This window comes from Miniopterus schreibersii, assembly GCF_964146895.1.
Source record: "Miniopterus schreibersii genome assembly, chromosome: X".
NCBI lineage: Eukaryota > Metazoa > Chordata > Mammalia > Chiroptera > Miniopteridae > Miniopterus > Miniopterus schreibersii.
The window spans coordinates 73,647,835-73,675,706 of NC_138104.1; the positions used below are offsets into that span (position 1 = coordinate 73,647,835).

At 40.9% G+C, this 27,872-nt stretch overlaps 1 protein-coding gene across 9 annotated transcripts in view; it reads left to right on the forward strand.

The window, feature by feature from the left end:
• Positions 1–27,872, forward strand: part of SHROOM4 (shroom family member 4) — a 206,410-nt gene that overhangs the window by 160,121 nt on the left and 18,417 nt on the right. For all 9 annotated transcript variants that reach the window (XM_081126795.1, XM_081126803.1, XM_081126796.1 and 6 more), the window contains 3 exons: positions 2,326–2,460; positions 4,793–7,271; positions 12,666–12,727. In XM_081126795.1, the coding sequence (XP_080982921.1) occupies positions 2,326–2,460; positions 4,793–7,271; positions 12,666–12,727 (2,676 nt within the window). The remainder of the gene's footprint in view (positions 1–2,325; positions 2,461–4,792; positions 7,272–12,665; positions 12,728–27,872) is intronic.

The window sequence follows — 27,872 nt, forward strand, 5'->3', positions numbered from 1 at the left end:
TTTGACATGATATGATCTAAAACTAGTGACTGGAGGTGGAACAGGTGACTGGCTGGCAGACTGACAGTATTTTGGATGTAAATTGTTAAGAGCCTGGACTAAAACAGGAGGTGTTGGTGGTAGATTCTGTGGAGGAGAATTGTGATTATGTGGAATTGATTGTCTCAATGAAAATAATGAGAGAGAGAGAGAGGGGAGAGAGAGAGAGAGAGAGAGAGAGAGAGAGAGCAAGCCAGAGAGATATAATAAAAGAAGACTCCATAGAACTCTGAGAAATTTGTTGGTTGGGGAGAAGGTGGTATTAAGGCTGATTGCTAACCTTTTAAACCCTGGACCCAGAAGAACTTCAGGAATCCTAGATGTAGATGAAGAGCCCAAAATAAGAGGCGCCCCGTTCTCCACTGTATCCTCAGTGCCTGGGGGTACTGTACATAGTTGGTACACAGTCTGTAGCAGTACATTGTACTTCTGTGAGATGCCTTATAAATAGTTGTTAATGGATGACTACCTAGTACAGCAGCTCATGAGATTTCTAGCATTAGGGCTTTGTGTATGAGCATGTACACCCCCTTACACCAGGCCTTGTTGAGCCTTCAGCTTTCCCACTGTAGAACATCCATAATAGAACAATGTGGTTAAAAATGGGGGCCTCACCTGGCTTTCCTCCCCATAAATCTTAGTCACTGCTGCTGACCTGTATGACTCTGGTTCCTGACCTTTGACAAGCAGCTTCCCCTGTCCTTCCTCTTACACCTCCTTGTCTGTGTCTGGCCTGTTACCACTCAACCCATGCTTTTCCCAGCAAAGCCATTCTCTTCAGGACTATATTTTTAGGCCTTAGCCCTCTAGAGCCTTGCACTGCTTGGATTTTCTGTGTTTCTGCTGAATTATCCCACTGTATAACCAGCTTCTTGAAAACAGGGGCCCTTATCTTATTCAACTCTGTGCCCTCAGTACCTAGTATGGAGCCTGCCACAGTAAATGACTGCATAAATTAGTAAATAAGCTATCATTCATTTTACCTCTCTTATTTGCATCTACTTATTTACATCTGTTGCTCTTACTCTGTCATTCATCTCTATCATCCAATTCTCTCTACTATTTATTTCTTTATAATCATTGTCAGGGTTTTCTCCCTTTCTGTGATTTGTTTTTCTCTGTATCACCTTCCCCTCTCATCTCTAGTATCTACCTGGCCCTTCCAACTCCTTCCTTCCTTCCTTCCTTCCTTCCTTCCTTCCTTCCTTCCTTCCTTCCTTCCTTCCTTCCTTCCTTTTTCTTTCTCCCTCTCCTTATTCTCCCCCTTTTCCCTTTGTCCCTCTCTAATTCTCTCTCTCATCAATGTTTTCTTTATCTTCTGGCACTACCCATACCCCACATGTGATCATCTCCATACTGTTCTTACCTATATCCAAGGGTGACATCTATTCATCTGAAATATATCAGAGGATAGGGATTGGTCCTATTTAAGCCAGTGAGTTCAAGAGTTGTTGCTTCAGGTTCCATCACCAGACAGACCCTGTGGTTGTATCTAGGGCCTTGGCCTCAGACGTGTTTCCCTTTATTCACTCCTGCCCTGCTGAGCAGCAGTCTCCTCTGTCAGCCTAGCACACACCATTCACCACATTCTTCCATTTTGCCTGGCAGGAGTTGGGATTACTTTGCATCATTTTTCTTATATACTCAGATGTTTCACCTCTTATCCTTCACTCTCTCACAGCCTTTAACCACTCTTTATTTGAATAATTGTCTCTCTCACTAATCTATAACTCTTAAGGGCAAAGACTACGTTTGATTCCTGTCTCTATCACCAGAGCTATAAACAGATGGTACACAGTAAACATACAACAAATGCTTATCAAATGAATAAGGAAAGATTGGAGAATTTGAAGCCCAGTGTTGACTTGTTGAAACTTTTCAATCACTGGCCTATTCCTTTCTTAGAGAAAAATGGGAAGATGGACCAGATTAATTTTTTTTCTCAAAGACAACTTAGGGTAGAGTCACTGTTCATTGATCACCAACACTTGTTTATTCCACAAATATTACTGAACATCTACTGTGTGTCTGGCATTGCTATATGTGCTTGGGATACACCTATGAACACAATAGCCATGTAAAGCTAACATTTTGTTTCTCCAGGGATAATCATTGGGATGAAAGGGATTTGAGTACTAGGAGCTGAGGGCCACTAAGATTCCTATACCAGCTCCTTGCAGAATGTTCTTTCAATTTAGGGAAAAAGGGGTTGGGGGCGGAAGCTGCCTGGGAAGTGATTTCAGCTCTGGTTCCCTAAGCTGACTTCCTGTCCCTTTCTTGCTGTAGGAGAAACGCCCCTGTCAGTAGGCCACACTCATGGCATGTGGCCAAGCTGCTGGAGGGATGCCCTGAAGCGGCTACCACCATGCATGTTCCTTCTGAAGCCTTCAGCTTGTCCTGGCATTCCGGCTGTAACACAAGGTGAGTCTAGAACTCTCCTCTCAAGATGGTCTGGAGGGTAGACAACATGACCACTCCTTCTCCTCTACTCTAGTACCTGTTGGATGTTATAGAGCCCAGAGTGCTATAATAGAAAATGAAATGGTAGTCCAGTCTGCATTCTAGTCCTAGTCTGCAGCTAACTCTGTGACTTTGGGTCAATCCCATTCCTTCTGGAAAATATTTCCTTAAAATACTTAACTCATTTGGCTTGCAAGACACATTTCCCTGCTTTTCATCCTGTTTCACTGGCTTCTCCCTTGCAGTCTCTTTCCATGGTTCCTCTTCATCTCCTTGGTCTCTTAAAGTAGGAGGGCCCCCAGGTATCCAGTTCTGCTCCTCTTCCCTGTCTACAGTGACTCACTGGCAATCTTATCCAGTGTTGATCAGCTCTGTCACAGAGCCAAAGCCTTCAGAATGTGATCTTGCTGAATAATAGGGTCTACTTATGGTGAGGATCTCTCAATGCAGATAGTGTGGTATAGTCTGTTGTTGAAACAACTGCCCAGAAGAGGCAGATAATTACTTCAGCAAGCTCAGAGCCAGCAAAGCTGCTGGCCTTAGCTGCCTTTCTGCTCTCACAAGATCATCCCTTCAAGAAAGGATTTTTGTTGAAGAGGCCCAGGGAAGCTAAGGATTGAGTTTGCTCCCATTCAGTGACTTTATTTAGCATTGGAAGCCATGGGCTCAGGACAGAGGCAGAGGCAATTTTGTTCTAGAAGGATACACAGAAACGCATTTTGAGCTTGGTTCCTGTTGGAGTGTGTGTGTGTGTGGGGGGGGGTTCAGCAGGAAGGGTGCTGGGGTAGGTAGCAGGTCCCCTTGCCAGCAAGGAGTTGAAGGATTCCAGCCCAGAGGTCAAGTGAGCAGAGTGAGTAAGGGGCGGTGCAGGGAGCAAAATTAGGGGAGGCTGGCATGAAAGTCTCATGGGCTCCTGCCACTGCTCAGCTCTGACTTTCTGAACTGACCTTTCTGAGAGCAGCCTGCAACCTCTGGGGTTCTAATCATAGAGAGTTACTGGTATGACTTGGTTCAATTTGGCTTTGTGTGTAGGAAATTGTACTTAAAATTCAAGATTGTGCCTTACCCTAGTCCCTTCCTTGGTCTCTCTAGTTTGGCTTTACCATGGGGGGTGAGGGCACCATTGTGAGCAGGGGCCACAACACTATCAATACTAGTAGTGGAGAGGATGCTGATAACAATAGCCATGGAAACAGCAATCAAGAGAGCAGCAGCTACCACATATTGAACCTTTGCTAGGTGCTTGAGCTGTGACAAGAGATCTACATTTGTTATCTATTTGCATCCACAAAGCAACCCTCTGATGCAGATATTACTATATTCCCATTTAACAGACAGTATAGCAGAGGAGCTAAGACATTGGACTTATAGAGGCCTGGGTTCTAATTGTACCTCTGGTTCTTTAGCAGCTTTGTGAGGTTGTCAGTTTACTTGACCTCTTGAAGCTTCAGCAGATAATAATTTATTGCCTTAAGTTTGAAATGAGACACTCTAAAGTCCTGGCTCATTATAGGTCTTCAGTAAATGGTCAGGATTACTATTATCAAGAAGAAGAAAAAAAAACCAAAAAAACAGAGGATGCCTCAATTCCAGCTCTGTCTGGGCAAAGAACTAGAACTGGGTGATCTTGAGAAAAATCACCTCCTCAAAATCACTTCTATTGTAGGACTTGATTTACACCAGTTATTCTCAAATTGTGGTCCCTGGACCAACAACACCAGTATCACCTGGCAACTTTTTAGAAGTAAAAATTCTCAGGATTCACTCAGACCTAAAACTTTGGGGAGGAGGCCTAGTAACCTGTTTTGACAAGCCCTCCTTGTGATTCTGATGCATGCTCAAATTTGAGAACCACTGATTTTCAAAATGGGCTGTCTGAAATTGAATCAGACCTTTAAGGCCCTTCTCTAATGCTAATAATCTGTGATTGTCTCTCCTGGCAGAAAGCCCTATGCTGACTTCCTGAGGACAGTGACAGGTCAGAAGCAATTCTAGATTCTCTGACTTCAAACAGAGCATAACCCCCAATGGAGTTTTCACACATTTAGTCTTTGGGATCTTGCCCCATCCTTCTTCCATATGCTGTCATGTCTCCCATTTTACCACATCACTGTGGTGTCCCAGTGTCCATCTCTTTCCCTGTTTTCTTTATTTCCTTTCTTGCTTTATCTCACTCTCATTTGTGGCGTGAGTGCTTCTGGGTTGTCTTGCCTTCTCCCATGGCAGGGCAGGCCACAGTGGGAAAGGGATTTGGTAATTTGGCTAACTAATCAGTATGCCCTGTGTCTTGCAGTGAGGTGTGTGTGCAGTGGTGTCCACTCTCCAGGCACTGCAGCACTGAGAAAAGCAGCTCCATTGGCAGCATGGAGAGCCTGGAGCAACCAGGCCAAGCTACCTATGAAGGTCACCTCTTGCCCATTGACCAGAACATGTACCCCAACCAGCGTGACTCAGCCTACAGCTCCTTCTCAGCCAGCTCAAATGCTTCTGACTGTGCCCTTTCCCTCAGGCCAGAGGAGCCAGCCTCTACAGACTGTATTATGCAAGGCCCAGGGTTAACTAAGGCCCCTAATGGCAGGCCTAATGTGGCTGAGATCTCAGGAGGTAGCCGGCGTACCAATGGGGGCCAGCTGACTCCCAGTACCCAGATGTCATCCCGCCCACAGGACGTCCACCACTCGGGGCCTGCCAAGGCTGCCAAGGGCCCACCACAACCTCCAGTGAGGCGAGACAGTCTTCAGGCCTCCAGAGCCCAGTTTTTCAATGGAGAGAAGCGCAGGTCTTCTGAGCCCATGGACTCTTTGCAACAGAAGGAGAAACCAAACCTAAACACTGAGCTATGCCCAAGGAACCCAAACAGGTTCTGCTGCCTCAGTGGGCAAGACCAAGTGAAAAATGAGGGCCATCAGAACTGTGAGCTCAGTCAACCTCCTGAATCCAACCAGCAAGGTTCTGAGCACCTACTGATGGAGGCCTCAGCCAATGCTGTTGGATTCCAAAAATCATATGACAAAGTTTCCAGCATAGATTCCAGCCCACTCAGCAAGGCTTCAACAGAGCTAGCTAAGACTTCTTTTGGCAGCCCTCCACACCTCACAGGATCCACAGGCCATCGTCATAGTGCCCCTGAACAGCTGCTGGCATCCCACTTGCAGCATGTGCACCTTGATACTAGGGGTAGCAAGGGGATGGAGCTCCCAACTGGACAGGATGGGCACGAGTGGACTCTGTCCCCTTTGCACAGTAGTCACACAGGCAAGAAAAGTCCATGTTCCCCTGCAGGAGGAACCCAGGACCAGCCCAGCAAAGAGAGAAAGACCAGGCCAGGGGATGATAGGCCTATGGGTTCAGGGCACCAGAGCCCAAGCAGCTCTGCCCACGAGGAAGCTGATGGACATCCTCCAGAAAGAGGTTTCCAAGACCCAAACAGAGTAAGCAGAGCAGGCAATGAATTGGCCAACCAGCAGCCCTCTGCCTCTGGCTCTCTTATTCAACAAACCAGGGACTGTTCTTCAACCACTAAAGTAGCTGGCACCACAGAGGCAACTGAAGAAGGAGACAATGAGCCCAAGGAGTGTGGCCGGGTGGGTGGTAGGCGAAATGGAGGGACCCGGGGCCGCTCAATCCAAAATCGGCGGAAGAGTGAGCGTTTTGCTACCAACCTGCGTAATGAAATTCAGAGGAGGAAGGCCCAGCTCCATAAAAGCAAGAGTCCCTTATCACAGCTGTGTGACACTAAGGAGCAAGTGGAAGAGACTGAGAAGCCCCTAGAAAGTCCTCTACTTCCTGCTTCTAACTCACCTCTTCTACCTTCATATAAAAAACCACCTAGCCCCAGGGACAAGCTCTTTAACAAGAGCATGATGCTTAGGGCTAGGTCTTCAGAATGCCTCAGCCAAGCCCTGGAGAGCCATGAATCTAGGGCAGGCTTGGAGGGACGAATGAGCCCTGGCCGGAGGCCTGGCCAATCCTCTTTGGGCCTGAACACCTGGTGGAAAGCATCTGACCCATCTTCAGACTCTGAGAAAACAAATGTTCACCATGGAGTCCGTGGAGGTCATTGGCGATGGTCTCCAGAGCACAGTCTGCAGCCACATGTCGCACCAGCCATGGAAAACTCTTCCAACCCAGGAGATAACAAGGCTTCTACTGCCCAAGCTGAGGAGGAAGCCATCCTCTTGCCCTTTGCAGACAGAAGAAAATTTTTTGAAGAGAGTAGCAAATCCCTATCTACATCTCATTTGCCAGGTTTAACCACTCATAGTAATAAGACTTTTACCCAGAGACCAAAACCTATAGAACAAAATTTCCAGCCAATGAGCTCCAGCTATAGGGAATTGAGGCACCATCCCATGGACCAATCATATCATTCCACGGACCAACCATATCATGCCACAGACCAGTCGTATCATTCCATGTCACCCCATCAGTCAGAAACTCCTACTTATTCAGAATGTTTTACAAGCAAAGGTCTAGAACAATCCATGTGTTGTAAGCCACTGCACTGTGGTGATTTTGATTACCACAGGACCTGCTCTTACTCCTGCAGTGTCCAGGGAGCTGTAGTGCATGACCCTTGCATCTATTGTTCTGGGGAAATCTGCCCTGCTTTGCGAAAGAGAAATATGATGCCAAACTGCTACAACTGCCGGTGCCACCACCACCAATGCATTCGGTGTTCAGCTTGCTACCATAATCCCCAGCACAGTACCCTCGAGGACAGCAGCTTGGTACCTGGCAATGCTTGGAAACCCAGGAAGCTGACAGTGCAGGTGAGGACTTGGTTCTTGTATGGGTGAGCTTCACTATTCTCTCTATGGAGAAAGTGAGGTGAATCATTTAAAAGATAACAATTATAATTTCTTAAAACTATATAGTCCTTACTCCACTACATGGTAGTTTACTAACCTTGGGCAGGACACTCAGCCACCAAAATTGCAATTATCTCATCTTTAGAGTTAGAATAAAATAACTTTTGCTTCACAAAATGGACAGAACTGGGATTTATAACCTAACCGTACAGTTGGTATCTGAGTGACAAGCAAGTCATTTACCACCAAAATTTGCAGTTGTGTGATTTTTAAAGGGATAAATGGATTTTTACCTCATAAAATGCCCAGTACTAAGTAAATTCTTATTACCTCATCACTAAAGTAGAGGAAAATAATGGCTGCCTCATAAATCAGTTGTGAGGATCAAATGAGATTTTGTATATAGAGTGTCAGTCCCAGTACCTGATACAAAACAGCATGTATTCGCTTCCATTTCCTGATTTAAAACTATTTGGAACTCCAAAATTTGCAAACGGTCCCCCAGACTTTGCTTTCAGAGATTTGACTTGTCTGTTTTTCTAAAGGATGACTCCTTACCCCTCTTCTCCAGTCTCTCTCTCTGTCAGAGACCCAAGTTTAGACTGGCTGTTGTGACCTACCTGGTTATGACCTACCACCCTGTCATAAACCACCACCATCTCCCAGGGTATATTTCTGGGAGGATCCCCTAAGTCCCTACCAGCTCACTACCAGATTCCTTCCCTATGACTCTCTTAGTGCCACCTTTTGGCTGGCTCATTCAAACCAGAAGTTAGTTTCTGTCTTGAACTGTTACATAGGTAGATATTTCTGAGTGACTTGGTGTATGAAATTGCTTGGTACATATTCTTTGAATAAAGGAAGCTTAGGGGTGAAAGGATCCTTACACAAAAGAGTATATATTCTACTATTCCTTTTATATAAAGTTCTAAAACAGCTATTCTATGGAAAAATAATTCTTAGCAGTGGTTGCCTATGGGAGGTGGCATGGAGATTGACTGGGAAAGGACATGAGGGAATTTTGTTGGGTGATGATAATGTTCTATATCTTTTTTAAATATTTTATCTTTAAATTTATCTTTATTGTTAAAAAATATTGCAGATGTCACCCCTTTTTCCCCCATTGACCCCCTCTACTCCACTCCCGCCCCCTTCCCAGGCCTTCCACTCACTATTGTCTATCTGAATAAGAGTTTGAGTTACACAGGTATATACATTCATAAGAACTTGACAAATGTACACTTAACATTTGTGCATTTCACTGGAAGTAAATTTTGCCTTAAAATATTATAAACAAATATGGAGCTTTATTTAATGATGTTATGCTGAAGTTTTTGAAGTCTATTGGTTGTCTAACTTAAAGTTTTCAGCAAATAAATGTTGCAATATTTTGTTGTATTTATCCCTAAGATTTCATGTTTTTGATGCTATTGTAAATAGTATTGTTTTTCTTAATGTCAAGTTAAAATTATTTGTTACTATTATATAGAAATACAATTCAATTTTTTGTATTGGCCTTGTATCCTGTAAACTTTTCAAACTCACCTATTGGTTCTAGTAGCTTTATGGTAGATTTTTAAAAGATTTTTCTATATAAACAATTATATCATCTGCTAATGGAAATAATTTTAAATCTTTTTTTCCACTATGTATGCCTTTTCTAGGGGAGAGGGGGGCCTTATTGCACTGTCCAGGACCTCCAATACAAGGTTTAATAGAAGTGGTGAGAATAGATATTGTTGCTTTGTTCCCAGTCTTTCACTATTAAGTGTGATGTTAGCTGTAGGTTTTTTTTAGATGCCCTTCATCAGGTTGAGGAAATTCCCTTTTACTCCTAGTTTGATGAGAGCTTTTATCAGGAGTGGATGTTGAATTTTTTTCACATGCTTTTTCTATATCTTCTGAGATGATTATATAGTTTTTCTCTTTTAGTCTACTGATACGGCGAATTACATTGATTTTTGAAACAAGAACCAGCCTATCATTATGCATTTGGTCATGACATATTATCCTTTTTATGTGTTACTAGATTTGATTATTTCATAGTTTGTTAAAGATTTTTGTGTCTATGTTTATCAGAGATTTTAGCCTGTAGTTATAATGTTCTTGTCTGGTTTTTATATCCAGGTGCTGGCCTTACCAAATGAGCTGGGAGGTATTCCCTCCTCTTCCATGTGCAGGAAGAGTCTGTATAGAATTGTTATTATTTCTTCCTTAAACGTTAGAATTCATCATTGAAGCCATCTGGGCCTGGAGTTTTCTTTGTGGAAAGTTTTTTTAACTTGAATGAGTTTTGGTAGTTTGTCTTTCAAGGAATTTGTCCATTTCATTTAATCTTTTAATTTTATGGGGACAAAGTTATTTGTAACTTAATTTGAAATACATCAAGAATTTAAGATAGGATGGTGGATGGATAGAGGAGTGAATAGAGAAATATGTAGTAAGGCAATTATGGTAAAATATTAATTGTAGAATCTAGGTGGTGGATATATGTGTGTTAATTATAAACTTGTTCAACTCTTCTGTATGCTTGAAAATATCCATAATAAAATATTGAAAAAAGAGGCAAGTAAATATAAAATAATGGTTTAGGGACATTAATGCTAGAATCAGTTCAAATTCCTAAGCTTTCCCACTTAAATGGAGGTAATAACAGTACCTACTTCATAAGTTGGTTGTGAGAATTAAATGATGTAACATGTAAGGCACTTAAAACAGTGACTGTCATCTTATAAATGTGAGTTATTATCTTTTAAAATAAGGGGAGAAATTGGCTTAGCTTGAGAAACTGCTGAAAAATGAACCTGCAAGTAGACAGTAGAGAAAGGAGACTGAAGTTGGGGGGCAGGGCAGGGGGTTAAAGAGATGATAGCTGCAGAAGTGCTAACCCAGGGCCAATAATTCTGTAAAGGAAGGAGGTGAAATGTGCAGGGTGCATCAATCTGCAGCAGCAATGCAGGTCTCCTTTTGCACTCTGAGGGAGGGACACATTGGGTTCCTAATACCTGTTAGACTAGCTAAACAGGTCTGTTTAGACACTAAGCTTTCAGACATGTGGATAACCATCTAAGAGCCACTTTATGCCCATTCTTACCCCTGCCACCTGAACATACCCGCACCCCCAGACATGAGGAAAACTTGTAGCACGGATTAGGATACCCAGCTCATATGACTAAGGTAGTTGTGATGTTGACTGTGTGAAGTAAGGCTGATATCCTTCCCCTTATGGCCCATGGAAGATGTTGGAGAGGTATATGGCTCCTGTTTGGTGCTGTTCAGAGAACTAAAATCAGAACATACTTACTACATCCCTCATACTTCATGCCAGTTAGTTTTACATATATTATCAGATTATTTCATTTAACAATTGTATGAGATACGTTACAATAGGATCCCCATTTTACAGCTGAGGAAACTGAGGCTCAGAGGGGTCACACATCTAGCAAGTGGCAAAGCCAGGATCCGAACAATGATAACTAACATTTGAGTGTCTACTGTGTACCAGGCACTATTCTAAGCACTTTATATGTATCAACTCACGCAGTCCTCAAAGCAGTCAAGAAATAGGTAATGTTATTATCACAATCACACTATTTAATTGCTGGGGAAAATGGGATAAAGATAAGTTATGTATTTTGCCTGAGGTCTCATAGCTAGTAAAGGGCAAGTATGGGGCTTGAATCCGTGTAGTTCAGCTTCAGGTCCAAACTCCTAAATATTACACTGTTTCTCCATATGCTGATTGCAAAGCCCAGGCTCTCTCCAGTATGGCAGGATGCCTTCTAGCAGTATATCTTCCATTGGGGTAGCAAGTCCCCACCACAGTCAATCCCCATCTGCACCAAGCCATGCAGTAACTGCCTCTTTGGTTCAAAGGGTGCAGGCAATTTACAGCAACCTAAGTGGCTCAGGGAAAAAAGTAAATCTGCGAAGGAGGTTGGGAGTTGGAACAGGGCTTTGTTTGGCTTGGCTACTGTTATTTACTGAGCACTTCCAATAGGGCTAGACAGGGCATGGACAGGAAATCCTGGCTCCCACTGTGGCTGAACAAGTAATATGTCTTTGAGGGGAGGGACATCTCACAAGGGTGTCAAGGCAGAGTCTAAAATCTAACAAGTGGTTAGAGCTGCTCTAACATTACACTTCAGGCAGGGACTGCTCTGACCCTGTAAAAGCTGAGAAACCTCATCCTTTCCATGGCAACTAACATCCAAAGCCTCCTATGTGCTGATCACTGTATAGGCATTCTCTATGTGCATCCCATTTTATCTCCATGACTGGAAACCCAGCAAGGCTAGATAACATAGTCCTTATTTGCCAGATGGGAATCTGAGGTTTAAGGAGGTGACATAACTCCTCTCAAATAGCACAGCTATTAAGTGTCTTAGCCAGTATGATTGACATGAGATGTCTTATTCCCAAAAGAGAGTAATTTTTATTTAACTGGGGCAAAGGTAATAAAACTTTGAATGGGACCAATAATCGCATTGGAGAAAGAGGGAATTTGGAAGATCAGTGAGGTTTAGGAACAACTGTGCATTCCCATTGGGCTAGGCTCTGATTTCTAGATAGAGGGTACTGAATGCAAAACCAAGGAGAATGTCAAAGGCAAATTTGCATTAAGTTTGGAGCTAGAATAGGAAGGTAAGGACATTTTTACAAATGGCACACATGAAGGGGGAAGAGCATTGCTTTGGCAAAGCCCTTAAGGAAAAAATGCCCAGGGTGAAGAATATACTCCTGTAATGTGGGGAACATGGCACCCAGCACACAGGCTCCCAGAGGTAAGCCCACCTCAGCCCCTGCCAGCAGATCTAGGAGGGGGAAGGTCCCCTGAGTACAGCAGTGTGCTAGAATGCATGATCTCCCTCTGTCTCACTCTGAGAAAGGGTTGAAGCAGTAAGAGCTTTAGTCCTCAAAGGCCCCTCAAGGGCCAGGGCTTTCAAGAAGATGTTTTCTATGTTGGCAGAGTAAAAAGAAAAGAACAAGTTCACCAGGCAGAACAAATAAAAAGACATCCTTTGCAAGATCCAGAGCAAACAGCAAACATGATAAACTAGTTTTTAACGTGGTTTGGCAGGGGAGTGGAGAAAGAGAGGGAAACTCAGAGTTTCTAGGCTACACTGCCCAAGTCCCTGAGTGCTGTCTTAGTCTCTGCATGCCCCCAGCAACTCAGCAGGTCTCCTGACAAAAAGGCAGCCCTCCAGGCACATATTTCTCTAGCTTGCATGGGAGAATAGAAGAAACTAGTGGGGGACCTGGCTGGGACAGGTTCCTGAACTCTTCACATTTTTTAGGCCATCTAGATACCTGACTGCTCAGAGCTCTCTAACTTATCAAAATTTTGCTTTGCAGGAATTTCCTGGGGACAAATGGAAACCAATAACAGGAAACAGGAAGACCAGCCAGTCAGGGAGGTAAGTGGCTGTTCAGAGTGTTGGGGTGAGTTGCTGCCTCTAAGGTTTCTATAGAAATGGTAAGGTCTTCTGTTTGCTCAGTTTTCTTTGAGGAACCTGATTTGGTGTTTACACCAAGGGCTTGATGCCATAGATATCATCCAGCCTGCCCCCAGGCAGCTGGGCTACAGACCAAACTGATTGCTAGGATGTTTTGGAATACACAGTATTCAGGCAGTATTGTGGAACATTGTGCCCATCATCTCAGAGGCCTGAGGGAGGCCCAGGCACAAGGACATGTGGGACCAGACCATGCTGAAACCATGAGAAGGCATAAATTATGCCTGCCTTCCCAGTGGCCATTGGGAAGTTCAAGGGGGCAGAGAAGAGGTAAGCCTGTCTTGCTACTGCTTTACCTTTGCCTCAGAGTTGTTGAAGATACTTGTTTCTTGGGTTCTGCCACCTTTCTTTTTATAGGGCTTGTTAAGGACTTATGGTCTGCTCATTAAAAGTCCAAGGGCAGCTCATGCTAACAATAGGTTAAAATTCTTGAAAGAAAGAAGGAACATTTTTACAAATGGCATATATGGCTTGGGCTATAGGAAAAATAGTTGTTTGGGCAAAGACCTTAAGGGGAAAAAAAGGCCCAGGATGGAGTCTGCTCCTATAATGTGGGGAGCATGGCACCCAGGACTCATGTTCCCCAGAGATGAACCTGCCAGTCATAGGTGACCATAAGGAGTAACAGTTACCTTCTCTGGGTTGCTCTATATCAGCCTGGCTGGGCCCTCTCTTTTGTGAAATTCCTTGATAGACTCTTTTAGTCAGTTCTTCTCCAGGCCTAATTATACAGGAAGCTCCTGTTTGATTCTTTAACTCAAACTCCAGGAATGAAGGAGGGATAGGAAAGAAAGCTCTTAGCTTTCCCTCTGTTGGGGCACTTAGGGAAAAGACATCAAAGGAGAGGACTAGAATTTGAGTCTCATGATCCCTGAAGAGCCCAGGATTCTTTCTGGGGGTTCTACATTATCCCCTATGATTTGGTGGTGTATCCAGGAATAATTTTCGCTTTCTTTTGATTCCAAAGCCTGGGAAACCTATCAATTTTCTGGTTGGCAATGGAAAAAAGAAGGAACCCAACATTTATTGATTATCTACTAAGTTTCAATCACCAGGCTGGATCTTTCTACACTCAAAATCTCATTAATTCTCCACAACAGTTCACTTTTTACTACTTATTTTATAGATGAGATCCAGAGAGGTTATGTAACTTAGCTGAGGTCACATACCTAGTATAAGTGATAGAACCAGGATTCGGACCCAAGTTTGTCTGGCCCCAGAGTTCATGCATTTTCCACCATAACTGCTCCAATTAATATCCCTAAAGAAATCCTTCAAACCAATCACTCAGCATCATGTCTCAGGAGTCTGGCCTGGATGGGGATAATGTGGGATTCTGTGTCTGGTCTTGATTCCTCGCAGTGAACTGGCTTATACCATGTCCTTGGAGAACTTGTTTCAGTCTAGTGGGTCTGTAGAGTTTCCCATATTAGACTGAAAACTTTGAGAGAGGAGACCACACCTTGGCCATAGACTTACTCTCTGTGCCTAGCATGGAGAAGTTGCTCAGGGGTATTTGTTATTTGCTTACCAAATGAAGAAACAGAGCCTCCACCATTGAATGGGTAAAATGACACAAAAATAGTAATGGTAACTAACATTTCTTGAGCACAGTGCTCTACTTGGGCACCATTCAAAGCATTTATTTATCACTATAACCTCAAAGGGTAGGTACTATTAATCTCCCCCATTTGCTTGAGAAGAGAAACTGAAGCACACACAAATAAATTCATTTGCCTAAAGTCCCATGGATAGTAAGTTGACTAGATCCAGGTAGTCTTACTTCAGAGACACTCCGCAGTAAGTCCTCACTTAACATCATCAGTAGGTTCTTGGAAACTGCAGATTTAAGCAAAACAACAGAATGAAACCAATTCTACCATAAGCTAATTGATATAAACAAGAATTAAGTTCCTATGGCATATTTTTGGTCACAAAATCATCACCATATTTCTGAATGAGGACCCAAAACACTTCTAATGTTAAACATTGAAGTAAATGTGAGCTATAGGTATATTTAAGAAAGATTAATAGAAAGTAAGTTAATTTTTTTCCAAACTACCTATTGCAGTTCACGGTTGTAGTTGGCCAGACTCAATCCTGGCAACTCAGGAAGCAAGGAGGGAACCCTGGACAGGATTCCTTTCCACCTCAGGATGCTCACACACACACACACACACACTCACTCAGACTGGGACCATGTAGACACACCAGTTCACCTCACATGTCCATCTTAGGGATGTGGGAGGAAGCCAGAGTCCCTGGAGAAAACCTACCTAGATATGGGAAGAACATGCAAACTCCACACACATAGTGGCCCTGGCTGAGAATCTTTTTTGTTTTTTCTCTTCTCATCAATGTTATAACAATATGCCTTTAAATAAAGTGATGTTATTCAAGGACCTGCTGTACTACCCTACAGTGCTTCTCCAAAGATGGTTCTCTTACCAATCAGCTAGTGAAGTAAGAAGACTTTATTTAAAACTTCGTGTATATACTGCCTTTTTCTACACAAGCAAGGAAATATTAAAGAGCACCAGGAAGCATAATGCCTGCCCACCCAATGCTTGACTAAGCCACACAAAGTTAAGTAGCAGTAATAGTAAATTACCATTTGCAAAACAACCTACATGCCACGAGCTAAGTTACATATGTTATGTTTTATTGTCCCCAAAACTCTGTCAGGTAGGTATTATAATAGCTAGAGTGATGGTTTTCAAATTTGAATGTGCATTAGAAACACCTGAAAGGCTTGTTAAAAACACACAGAGAGATAGGTAGATCTCACCCCCAGTGAGTGTGATTCAGTAGGTGTGTAATGGGGCTCAAAATGTGCATTTCTAACAAGCTCCCCTCAGTGATGCTGATGCAGCTGCTCCTGGGATCACACTTTGAGAACTGTTGACTCAGATAAAGAATCTGGGGTTCAAGCAAAATAAATAATTTACTGAAGGTCTCACAGCTACTAAAGGGACAAGTCAAGTGTTGCTTACTCAGGCGAGTTGCTGTAAGTTGCTATAAGATGACTTGTCAAGCACATGGTTTAAACAAGAAACACTTGGCACACTGCAAGGGTCCAATAAATGATAAGTATTATTGTGCCTTAAGTTTATTGGAAGATAAGAACACTGGAGGTTGGGACCTACAGGAGGAAAGGACCAGAGGGGAGACTAAGAAGGGTGTGTGAGAGGAATAAGCCTGACTGGTTAAGGGTTAAGGGTTCTGGCCTTGGAGTCAGTCTGCCTGGGTTCAAATCCAGCTTCTTCCATTCTCCAGCTGTGAAGTCTCTCTCCCCTTCTCCCTCCCTTTCTCTCTCTCTCTCTCTCTCCCTCCCCTCCTTCCTCCCTCCCCCATCTCTCCCTGCCTCATTGATTTTCTTATTTCTAAAGTGCCTACCTCATGTGATTATTGTGAGAATGAAATGAGTTAATATGTGTAAAGCATTTAGAACACAACCTGGCACCATAAACCCCCATTAAATGTTAGTTGTGATAGTGAGGAAGAGGAAGAGGAAGAGGAAAGGGAAGAAGAGCAGCAGCAGTAACAGTAGAGGAAAAAAAGGGCAAATAGCAAAGTATTGATTGAAGATAGGTAGGCCTTAAAAATTAGATAGGATCACAAACATGGAAGCAATTGAAGATAAATGACATGGTAAATGTAGCACTTTAGACAACTTGGCAGCATTTGCAGACTAGAAGGGTTGAATAGAGACCAATTATGGGCAGTGATCCAAGCAGTGTGGCCCTGGATTGGGAAGGTGGGGTGATGTAGAAGAAATAGATAAATGTGTGTGATATTTTGGGGGAAATGTTTGTTTATTATAAAAACAATATAATAGGAAATTAAAAACAAAAAAAGTTAGCTTTAGTCCTACCACTGTAACACTCTGATTGTTTTCATTTCTCTGACAGCTTTTAGCTAGTCCTGCTTCTATTTTCCCCACTAAGCATTACTTGGTGAACAATTTTTCATTTTACTATACAGGCTTCCTCAATAGTTATAAATTTTAATGGCTGCATAATATTTCACTAGCTCAATGTGCTCTAATTTGCTTAATCATTCTCAAATTGTTGGATAATTAAGATTGTTTCCAATTTCTTTCTATTATAAAGTACTGCTGCAGAAAAATTTGTGTAGCTATAACCTTTTTTTCATTTTGAACTATCTCATTAAAACAATTATCCAGAGTTGGGATTACTAGTTAAAAGAATATGAACATTCTTATTGTACTTGATAGATTTCACCAAACTGCTTTGCTAGGAGGTGGTTTACACTGCTGTTAGCAATTTATGAGGATACCAGTTGCCCAAAATCTTGCCATCATGGAAAATTTTCTTTTTCTAATGCAATAGATGTAAATGGTACCTACTACAATTTTAATTTGCTTACTTTGATTATTCTAGTTTAAAATTTTTTCATGTGTTTATTTGATATTTGAATTGCTCCTCATGTGTTCTCTTCAGATTATTTGCTCATAAATATGTGACACCTTTTGAGAGAAAAGTAGAGAGAACTTGGTGGTTGGAATTTGGGAAAGAAAATAAAAAATAACTCCAATGCCTGGTGACTTGGAGGAAGTTATTGACATAGCTGGGGCAGGTGAGAAGGGGAGCTGGTTTGGTGGAGATAATAAGTTTGAGACGGGATATGTTGAATTTGAAGTTAGTGAGGGAGACAAATGGATTCTTTGAAGTATACTTGTGGATCACCCAGCAAGGGGTAGGATGAGGAAGAAGAACCAGCAAAGGAAACTGAATGGGCAAGCAGCTGGAGTGGTCAAAGAAGTATGCCAGTGCACCATCACAGAGGATAAGGAGAGCACTGCTACTGGCTTTGACAGTTTGGAATCACAAGTGACTTTCAAAAACAACAAACTTGGTAAAGTGGTGGGCACAGAAAGTAGATGGCATGACAGTCTATAAGGGAGATGCATGGAGAAGAAGGACACACAGCTTTACACATCATAAATTCACCTGTTATAAGTCTATCATTGGTAAATTTACCATGTGGTGCAATCATCACCACAATCCAATTTTAAACCATGTCTATCTCCCTTAAAAGATCCCTTGTGCCCATTTGCAGTGATTCCTCATTCCCACCTTCAGCTCCAAGCAACCACTAATCTATTTTCTATATGGATTTGCCTATTCTGGACATTTCCTGTAAATGAAATCACACAATATGTGGGCTTTTGGGTCTGGCTTCTTTCACTTAGCATGCTTTAGCAGTTCATGATATAGCATGTATCAGTATTTGATTCCTTCTTCTTGCCAAATAATATTCTACTGTATGGATATACCACATTTTATTTATCCATTCATCCATTAGTGGACATTTGGATTGTTTCCACTTTTTAGCTATTGTGAATAATGCTGCTATGACCATTCATGTACAAGTTTCACGTGGACATATGTTTTTAGTTCTCTTGGGAGTATACTTAGGAGTGGAATTTCTGAACCATATGGTAATTCTATTGACTTTTTGAGGAACTGCCTGTTTTCCAAAGCGGCTATACCATTTTACATTTCCTCCAGGAATGTAGAAGGGTTCTGTTTCTTTTCATTAATTTTAACACATTGATTAGGTGTTAGTGTTACTGTGTGATTTGAAAAATATTTTAAAAGAAGAATGTTTAAAAAGACATTTAAACATTAAAAATGTTTTTATAAAAGAAGTTGGCTATGGGAAGGAAGGAGAAAATTGGATGGTAGTTAGAGGGGGCAATAGGGTTTAAGTTAGTGTTTCTCAAAATGTGGCCCCGGGACCAGCAACCTAAGTGTTACCTAAGAACTGGTTAGAAAAGCAAATTTTTAGACCTCTCTCTGACCTACTGAATCAGGAACTGGGATATGGCCCAATGATCTGTGTTTAACAAGCCTTCCAGGCAATTGTGATTTGAAAAGCTAACTATGAGAATCACTGGTTTAAATGAAGGTTTGGTCAGGATTTGGAAAACTGGTTTTGGTTTAAGAATAGAAAAGAAAGATCAATGGAAAGGGATGGAGTATTGATACTGAAGATGGAGAAGGCAGATCACAGTTTATGAACTCAGGGAAGATGAAGAGGCCTAGGAAAGTTCAAAGGCAGAAATGACATTTAAGAGGAGAGATCTTGATGGAGTTTCCACTGCCTCCCCCACATATATACATTTTAACATTTTTATGCCATTTCTGTCACAACAGGAATGATGGGTGTAGGTGGGAAAATCAAATGTATATTCTTAAGCCACCCTCTTTGCCTACAACAAATTTTAATTCCATGTAGTTACACTCTTGGCTATCTCCCTCCACTGTTATTTGTTTTGTATGCAGAGAATTCAAATGCAGTTTATAATTAGCAGGAGGAGGAAAAATTAGTGAGTAGATCTGCAGGGAGAAAAAGCCACATGTGTTATGTATTTGAAACCCAAAAGAAAGTACTTTCTGGATTATCTATTTTGGTTTCTGTACCTATGATTGCCTCCTGTGATCCTTTCCATTTTTTCACTTTGAACTAACCTTTAGAATGTGTAGGGTGTTCTTATGAATGTGGCCACAGTTAATCCTCACAACAACCATTGTGTGGTTATATGGTTAAGCTGTACTGTTCCCATTTGACTAAGAATGGAAAGAAGCTGAGACTCAGGAAAGGTAATGTGCTATTACTAACAACAATAACAAAAGTTACAATAGCTAACATTTATTAAGTGTTCGTTATGTGTCAGGCACTATTATAAGCATTTCACATAAATTATTTTATTTATTATTTATCCTGACCCCATGAGATAGTTACCATTTATTGACCCATTTTTAACAATGAGGAAATACAGATAAAGTCACTTGCCCAAGGTCAAACAGATATCTGACTCCAGAGCCCATTACTTCTGAGATTATATAACAAGTACATGACAAAACTACTACCCAGGTTTTTTAATTCTCAGCCTAGGTCTGGCTCTCTCCCTTTCCTTTGTCATACCATATCATGAGCAGAGTGTGGAATATCCAGTACACATTTCCTATGTGCTGACTGAATGAAAGAAAATGAATAATTCAGAGTTGAATTTCATTTCATTAGGAAGGTTACACTTTTCAGGAAGGCTTTGACACCTAAGAAGAATGCAACCTGCAACCTTCAGAGGCATGGAAGGATTTGTCAAAAGCATGACAAAGTGAATTTAAATACTTGGGTATTAATTTAATCCTGGGTACATAAAACTTATTCGAGGAAAATTATGAAACTCTTAATGGTAGAAATAAAGACATGAATAAATACATAACTATACTTCAATTTGGGAAGACTAAATATAGTAATGACTGAAATACACTCTAAGTGAATATATAGATGTAATGCACTACCAATTAGAGTCACTATGGCATACTTTACAGAACTTGTCAAATTCATAGTGAAATTTATCTGAAAGAATAAGTGGGTAAGAATACCAAATAATCCATTTATTTAAAAAGGTAATGATGGTAGACTTACCCTATCAGATTTTAAAGCTGGTCATAAAGTGACAATTATCAAAACTATATGACAGTGGGTTGAAAAAAAGTCAAACAGTGAAATTTTAAAAAAGAGGTTCTAGGAACAGATTCAAGCTATTCTAAGAATATAGAGCACAATGGAAGCAACCCTAAACTAAAGAACACAATCACTCTTTAAAAAATGTTGGGAATCCTAGGTATCAGTATGGAGAATAATTAGATCAATAGTGCATACAATACTCTGAAGTCAATTCTAGAAAGCAGACCAGTGGAATAGCATATTTATTTCAGCTATTTATTTCAGGAAGGTAAATTTGTGTCTGTTAAATGGAAGACATCATCAGAGACAAGATGGATGGTTTCAAATATATAAAAGTTAAGAGGGAAAAATTTTGTACAAAAATGTAATAAAAAGCTAAACAACAGAATGAGCCAATTGTCTGGGGTCAGTATCACTGATAACAGTTAAGTGTCCAAAAAATTATAAAGAATGGATACTGAAGGTCAGCTTTCAGATTCAATTTCATAAAAAGGCCAAAAAAAATGAATAGTCAGTTTATATGTGAGGAAATAAAGGCAGTAAAAGCACTGCATGGAAAAGTAAAACCTATCTAGCATTTAAAGAAAAGCAAATAAAAACAGCTTCAAGGTATCACAACCTGCTTATTAAACTGTCAACAATTAATGGAAATGATAAATAGAAATTACAAAACCCTATCTTGGCAAGGCTGTGAGGAAACAGTATGTGTTTCTTGGAATAGTATAGATTGGTTAAGTTTTCCTAGAGGACAATCTAGAAATATGTGACAAGAGTTACAAAACTGTTCATACTCTTGGACCCAGCATACCCCCAAGGAAACAACCTAAAAGGGAAAAGTAATTTGTTTAAAGATGTTATAGTAGTGCTATTTAAAATCATGCAAAATATTTACCAATTTAATATATCATCATGATAGAATGGAATATAGCCATTAACAGTGGCAGATATACAAATACTGGGTCTTGCACAGAAACGGGTATTTGTAATAATATTAACCAAAAAAGGCTAAATCCTAAATCACATGTTGAATCTGATAGTATCATTACACAAAGAAAATTCAGAAAGGCATCTAGTAAAATGTAAATAGCTAGAGTTGAATGCACATGGTGTTCTCTAGAAACATGTTAAATTGCTGGAATTTATAATAAAAAAGAAAATCTGAGGAAGAGGCAACCCACATTGGTTTGATTTAGGCCTGGGGAGTTAGACATCAAGGGCTGTGGGAAAATCCCCATACCGATAACAGTGTTACTTACCAGGCATGATTGATCTCACTGTTAGCTGGAATTTGGTTTGCTAGAATTCTCCATCAACCAGCACTTCTGCTTATCTAAATCTATGAAAACTTTGACATTTCCAAGGGGGTACATCACCACATCTTTGTGAGTTAATCTCCAAATTTGTCACCACCACTACAACATAGAACCCACTCACCACTACCATCACCAATAAACTTTTTATCTGGTTCAGAAACATCACTTTCTTAAGACCTTTCCATTTTGCTTCACTTTCATCACCGGCACTCATTTGCTGATAGTTTGCATTTCAGTGTCATTATTAACAAAAGGCTCATTTCTCTCTACCGTGGTTACTTCACATATCTACCTTGACAACAAATAGAGACCCATCAAGCTACATTGAGATGGGAGTGCCAAGCTGTTGACTAGGCTCCCTCTGTTGCTGGGTGACTTGCCCTACAAACCATATGGTGATGCCTTGCAAAGTCAAATTCATACCCTTTTACAATGAGCAGTTAATACATTTCATGTATCTTTAGGGTTACTCTCAAAGCATTAAAACCTCAAATGCTTAATATATGTATGCCAAAGAACTACTCTATAATAATTATTATCATTCATAACTCAGCACCCAGGATGCCTTTTAAACTATCCAAAATAGAATCATGTTCTTTATAACTTTGGTATCAATTCTATGTCATTGTATTCTGGATGTTTGAAATTCAGTACATTAATGTCTGGTATACAGGAGGACTCAAATGGAAAAAACTTGCTCTCTCTCCCAGGCCTGTCTATTGTTTAACTATGGCAGAACACCATATTTCCTTAAATACTATTTCCTTAAATAGTATCAGTATCCCCAGAGCTTTTGGAGCTTCAGTATGCCCATTATTTTATTTTGTAAATCTTTATCACACTTTTTCCATGGGTGGTATGTATATAGTTAACTAAAATGTTTTTTGTTTTGAGAAGTTTTTAAGTGGCTTTATACTCCTTAAGATACCCTGGTGAGTTGGGAACCTGATAGATAATGACTGATTACAGCAGTGGATCTCAAAGTGTGATCCCAGACCCACAGTTCCGTCATCATCTGGGAAATTGTTAGAAGTAAAAATTCTCCACTCCATCCCAGACCTACTAAGTCAAAAACTGGGGGTGGGTGGGTGGGTGGGGGTGATTCTAATGCATGCTTAAGTTTCAGAACCATTGGATATTAGAGAAGATAGGTTTAATGATCATGGCCAGCCTGATACTCAGTTAAATTGTTCTTGTGGATATTAAACCTTCCTGGTCCCTTGACAATGTGTATGTACTCCTGAAATGTATTTTATTAAATCTCTTAAGGTTGTGAAAACACTGGAGAGGCAGCATGTTGTGCTGGCCAAAGCATGGGCATTGGAGTCTGATGGGCCTTAGTTGTAACTTCCCCTGGTCACTTACTCTCTTTGTTTTCCCTCAGTTGTTTAACCTTTCTGAGCCTTGTTTCTAATATGAGAAAGAGAATACCCAGACCAGAAGATTGTCTCAAGGGTTTAATGAGGTCAAGTCTGTCAAGTGTTCAGCCCTGCTGACATATGATGGAATTTCAGTAAACAAGAGCGATTATTATCATCCCTTATCACCATGGGTATGACACTACGTAAGATCCGGAGACTAATGGGAAGACCTTCTTGGAAATTCCAAGTTGAGGTCATTGGAGAGAGGGAGCTAAGCTTCTCCCAGGACAGCACATATAAAGCAAGGACTTCTCTGATCTATTCAGAGGACACTGCACCAACCTCCTAGGTGCTATAGAAGCTTCAGCATGAATCCTGCTACTTGTATTTGTTTTTGCCAGACTAATTGATTCTTACTTGAAGTTCTGTGAACCTAGAGGCAGAGAAGGGTGGTAACAACAAACTTTCTGAGCCCTTCTCCCCTCCCTGTACAGCCTCCTTGTGTCTCACTTCCTGGATCTTGCAAATATTTCCTTCAGGAATAACCTGGGAGTGGCTGTTTTCTTGGAACAGTCTTATCTTTTGGCTGCTAAGGAAAGGGAAAGGGGAGAGGGGCTGGACCTGTGCACTCTTGCTGCTGAGATCCTGGAATGCCAAGCTATTGTGAAATTTTAAAAATAAAATTTCCAAGCAAGAAAACTTCAAAAAAGCTATGGAGGAGCTTTTTCAGTCTCTGCAAATATTGGTTTTCATTTTCAATTACTATTAGGGATAAAAAAGATTTTAACCAAAGGGGAAAATCTATTCATCAGAAGATAGGTAACCTGTGCCAAGAGGAAAAGAGAAGAACAGCCCAGGACTTGGCAGGCAATTTACTTTTGTTTTTGAGGTGTAGTCTCCTTGCTGGTGTCAAAAAAGCCCTTTCTCATACTGAGCCTTCATGCTTTCTCACCCTTTCTTCAGCAAGGAACTAAAGTCTTTGTGGACGCTTGGATGACTGTAGTGCAAGTACTTTTTGGCCCTCCCCAGTAGTCCTTGCTTCAATGGAATTGCCCCATGGAGAAAAATAAGGCAAGGGTCAGTCTGGACACTACTGATTCTCATTAGTTGGGAAAATGATATATTCTTTCTAAGCTTCGGGATCCTCTTCTGCAAACTGGCAATAATGGAACCTACTTCAAGGGGTTGGTGTGAAGATTAATAGAAACGCATACATGGAAGTGCCTAAAACTGTGCCTAACACATAGTAAAAAGAAAGTATGGGTCTTTCCCCTTAATAAAGCTCCTGTTTTCCACTTCAGGGAAGAATCCTCCACTTGGTCCCAAAGAGGAGCTGTAGAATTCTGTGTACATTGGAGGCTCGAGCCCTTTGGAAATAGGACCTCTAGATGCCAATATCATCAGCTTGAGCCTGACACACTTCAATAGATGCCTTCTACTCACCAGTTCACTTCAGCTGTTAGTGCCAAGAAGGCAAGGGCTATGTTGGTTTTGTCCCCCTTGCACAGTGCAATATTCAATCAGAGCTTGGAATGACTTGTATACATATTGGCCCAACTGATCCTATTGAAGGCAGATCTTCTGTTCCCCTAATACAAGTGACTCTGCAAAGCTCAGGCTGGCCCTACACAAGTTGTGCATGTGGGAGGGCAGTGCTTTTAAAATCAGAATTGATACAAAGAATAAAAACTTCCAGGTTGCCTTGCCTCCAGATAGAACCACAGTGCCATGAATCGGTGCACCAAATGTCCCTAGAAGAGCATATTCTTTCCTTCCAACTGATTCTGGAGTTGGCTACCCAGGGATAAATTCTGTAAGACTGACATAGTGATTAGTACCTAAACAAGACAGCTAAGAATACCTAGTCCTTTTGATCTGCTCTCTGCTCTTAAGCTTGTCTTTTATTATCTTTCTTTTTTAACAGATGGGTTGAGTGAATAAATGAGCCCAGGGTTAAAAACCTTGGTTAGCTAGGGCTTCCTGGCTAGGCAACAACATGGCTGAGCTGGGACCCAAAGTCTTCTGATCTCTTGGCTATTAAGCAGATCTGAACATTAACCAGGGGGACACACAGTCCAACTCCCTTGATGGGAACAAGGCTGAATTATACAGCAGTGAAGACTATACACTGCACAACTTGTACAACCATATACAGTGCCCTGAGACAGTCCCGTCACTTATTAATCACATTTTATGAACCCAGCATCATTGCTAGGTCCTTTTTATATACTTAATCCTCACAACAGCTTTGTAAGATAGACATTTTTCTGAAACTGAGGTAAATTAAATACTTTGCTCATGGTTGCACAACTTTTGGGTTATAGAGCCAGATTTACTAATTTTACTGGAATTTAGACCCAAGTCTTTCTGACAATGTGTTCTTTCCACTCTACTCTATTGCTTTTCCTGTACCCTGGCTAGTAAGAGGAAAGAGTGGTAAATTTGATTACTATCATGAAGCAGGGTTCTTCTCGCCACAGCTGCAGGACATTGGCCCAAATGAGGCCTTTGGAGATGTTGTCACTGCCTGCATTTTATCAGATCAAGATTGGAGATGAAGATGGGGAAGGGGGAGAAAGGCAATGATAGAAGGTAGAAATGTGTGTGGTGAGGAGTAGAAGACAGGCTGTATAAACCGGAAACCAATCTAACTGGAACAAATAACTCTGCCTTCAAACCTCCACCCCTAAACCACAACACTCATACATCCTTTTTATCCTGGCCCTTTGTTTCTATAGTATGGTCCCTGAGCCACTTGTATTAGAATCCCTTGAACCAATTGTTAAAAATATGGATTCTGACAGCATATTTCACAGATCTAGAACAAATAGTCCAAAAATTTATATGGAACCAAAAACAATCCTGAATAGCCACTGCAATCTTGAGAAAGAAGAACAGAGTTGGAGGGATCACAATACCAGATATCAAGTTATACTACAAAGCCATTGTAATCAACACAGCCTGGTACTGGCACAAGAACAGACATGTAGATCAATGGAACAGAACAGAGAACCCAGAAATCGAACCAAACCTTTACATTCAATTAATATTTGACAAAGGAGGCAAGACCATGCAGTGGAGTAAAGACAGTCTCTTCCACAAATGGTGTTGGAAGAATTGGACAGGTACATGCAAAAAAAATGAAGCCACAATACCAACTCACACCATACACAAGAATAAATTCAAAATAGATAAAAGACTTAAATGGAAATCATGAAACCATAAAAATTCTAAAAGAAAACATAAGCAGCACTATCTCAGACATCTCTTGTAGCAATATGTTTGCTGATATATCTTGGAGGGCAAGGGAAACAAAGGAGAAAATAAACAAATGGGACTACATCAAAATAAAAAGCTTCTGCACAGCAAAATAAACTATCAACAAAATGAAAAGGGAGCGCACGGTATGGGAGAACATATGTGCCAATGATACATCTGATAAGGGGTTAATTTCCAAAATATATAAGGAACTCATACAGCTTAACAAAAGGAAGGCAAACAATCCAATTAAAAATGGGCAAAGGACCTAAATAGACACTTCTCCAAAATGGAAATACAGATGGCTAAGAGATATATGAAAAAATGCTCAAAGTCACTAATCATCAAAGAGATGCAAATTAAAACAACAATGAGATATCACCTCACACCTGTCAGAATGGCTACCATCAACAAATCATCAAATGACAAGAGGGTGTAGAGAAAGGGGAACCCTAATACACTGCTGATGGGGATTCAGACTGGTGCAGCCACTATGGGAAACAGTATGGAGTTTCCTCAAAAAATCAAAAATGGAATTTCCATTTGACCCAGTGATCCCACTTCTAGAAATAGATCCTAAGAAACTCAAAACACCAATTAGAAAGAATATTTGCACCCCTGTGTTCATAGCAGCACAGTTTACAATAGCTAAGATCTGGAAACAGCCCAAGTGCCCATCCGTAGATGAGTGGATAAAAAAGCCGTGGTACATTTGCAACATGGAATACTATGCAGCTGTAAAAAAGAAGGATCTCTTAACCTTTGGCACAGCATGGATGGGCCTGGGCATGATTATGCTAAGTAAAATAAGCCAGTCAGAGAAAGACAAGTACCACATGATCTCACTCATATGTGGAATATAATGAACAAAATAAACCGATGAACAAGATAGATACAGAGACATAGAACTATGGAGCAGTTGGACGAATTTCAGAGGGAAGGCAAGGGTGGAGAGTGTGTTGGGGAGAGATTAATCAAAGAATTTAGATGTGTATATACATGACCTGCGTATATACATGCGTATATACAGACAGTAGTGAGAAGACTTGGGGGGGGGAGGGGGTGTGGATACCCGGTGGAGAGGATTAATGGGGACAAAAAAAGGAGACATCTGTAATACTTTCAACAATAATACAAAAATATGGATTCCTGAACCCCACCAGAGGGACAAAGTTCCAGTTTCTGGGGTTGAGGCCCATAAATTTGTATTTTAAACAACTTCACCAGGTAATTCTGATTAGAAACCACTTTGGTTAGGAATGACTGTCCCAAACCAGTGGTTTCCAACTTTTCAGATCATGCACACTTCTCAGAATTTTTTAAGAATGTGCCTTCAATATATGCTGGTAGTTTATTAATAAATTCCTTATATGTACTATTGTCCTAATATTTGTGTTTTTAAATGCAAAAATATACATTAGTATTCTTATATGAGAATGGTCTCTAGTTTTCCTATATGTATCTTCTAGTTGGGCTTTGCTATTAACATTGTGCAAGATTCTTTTCTTGTCCTTCTATTCTCTAGATTCCAGAGTCTAGGAAGAATAAATAGCATTGGGGTTGTCTGTTCCCTGAAGGTTAAAATTAACACAAGATCATGTGAATGTACTT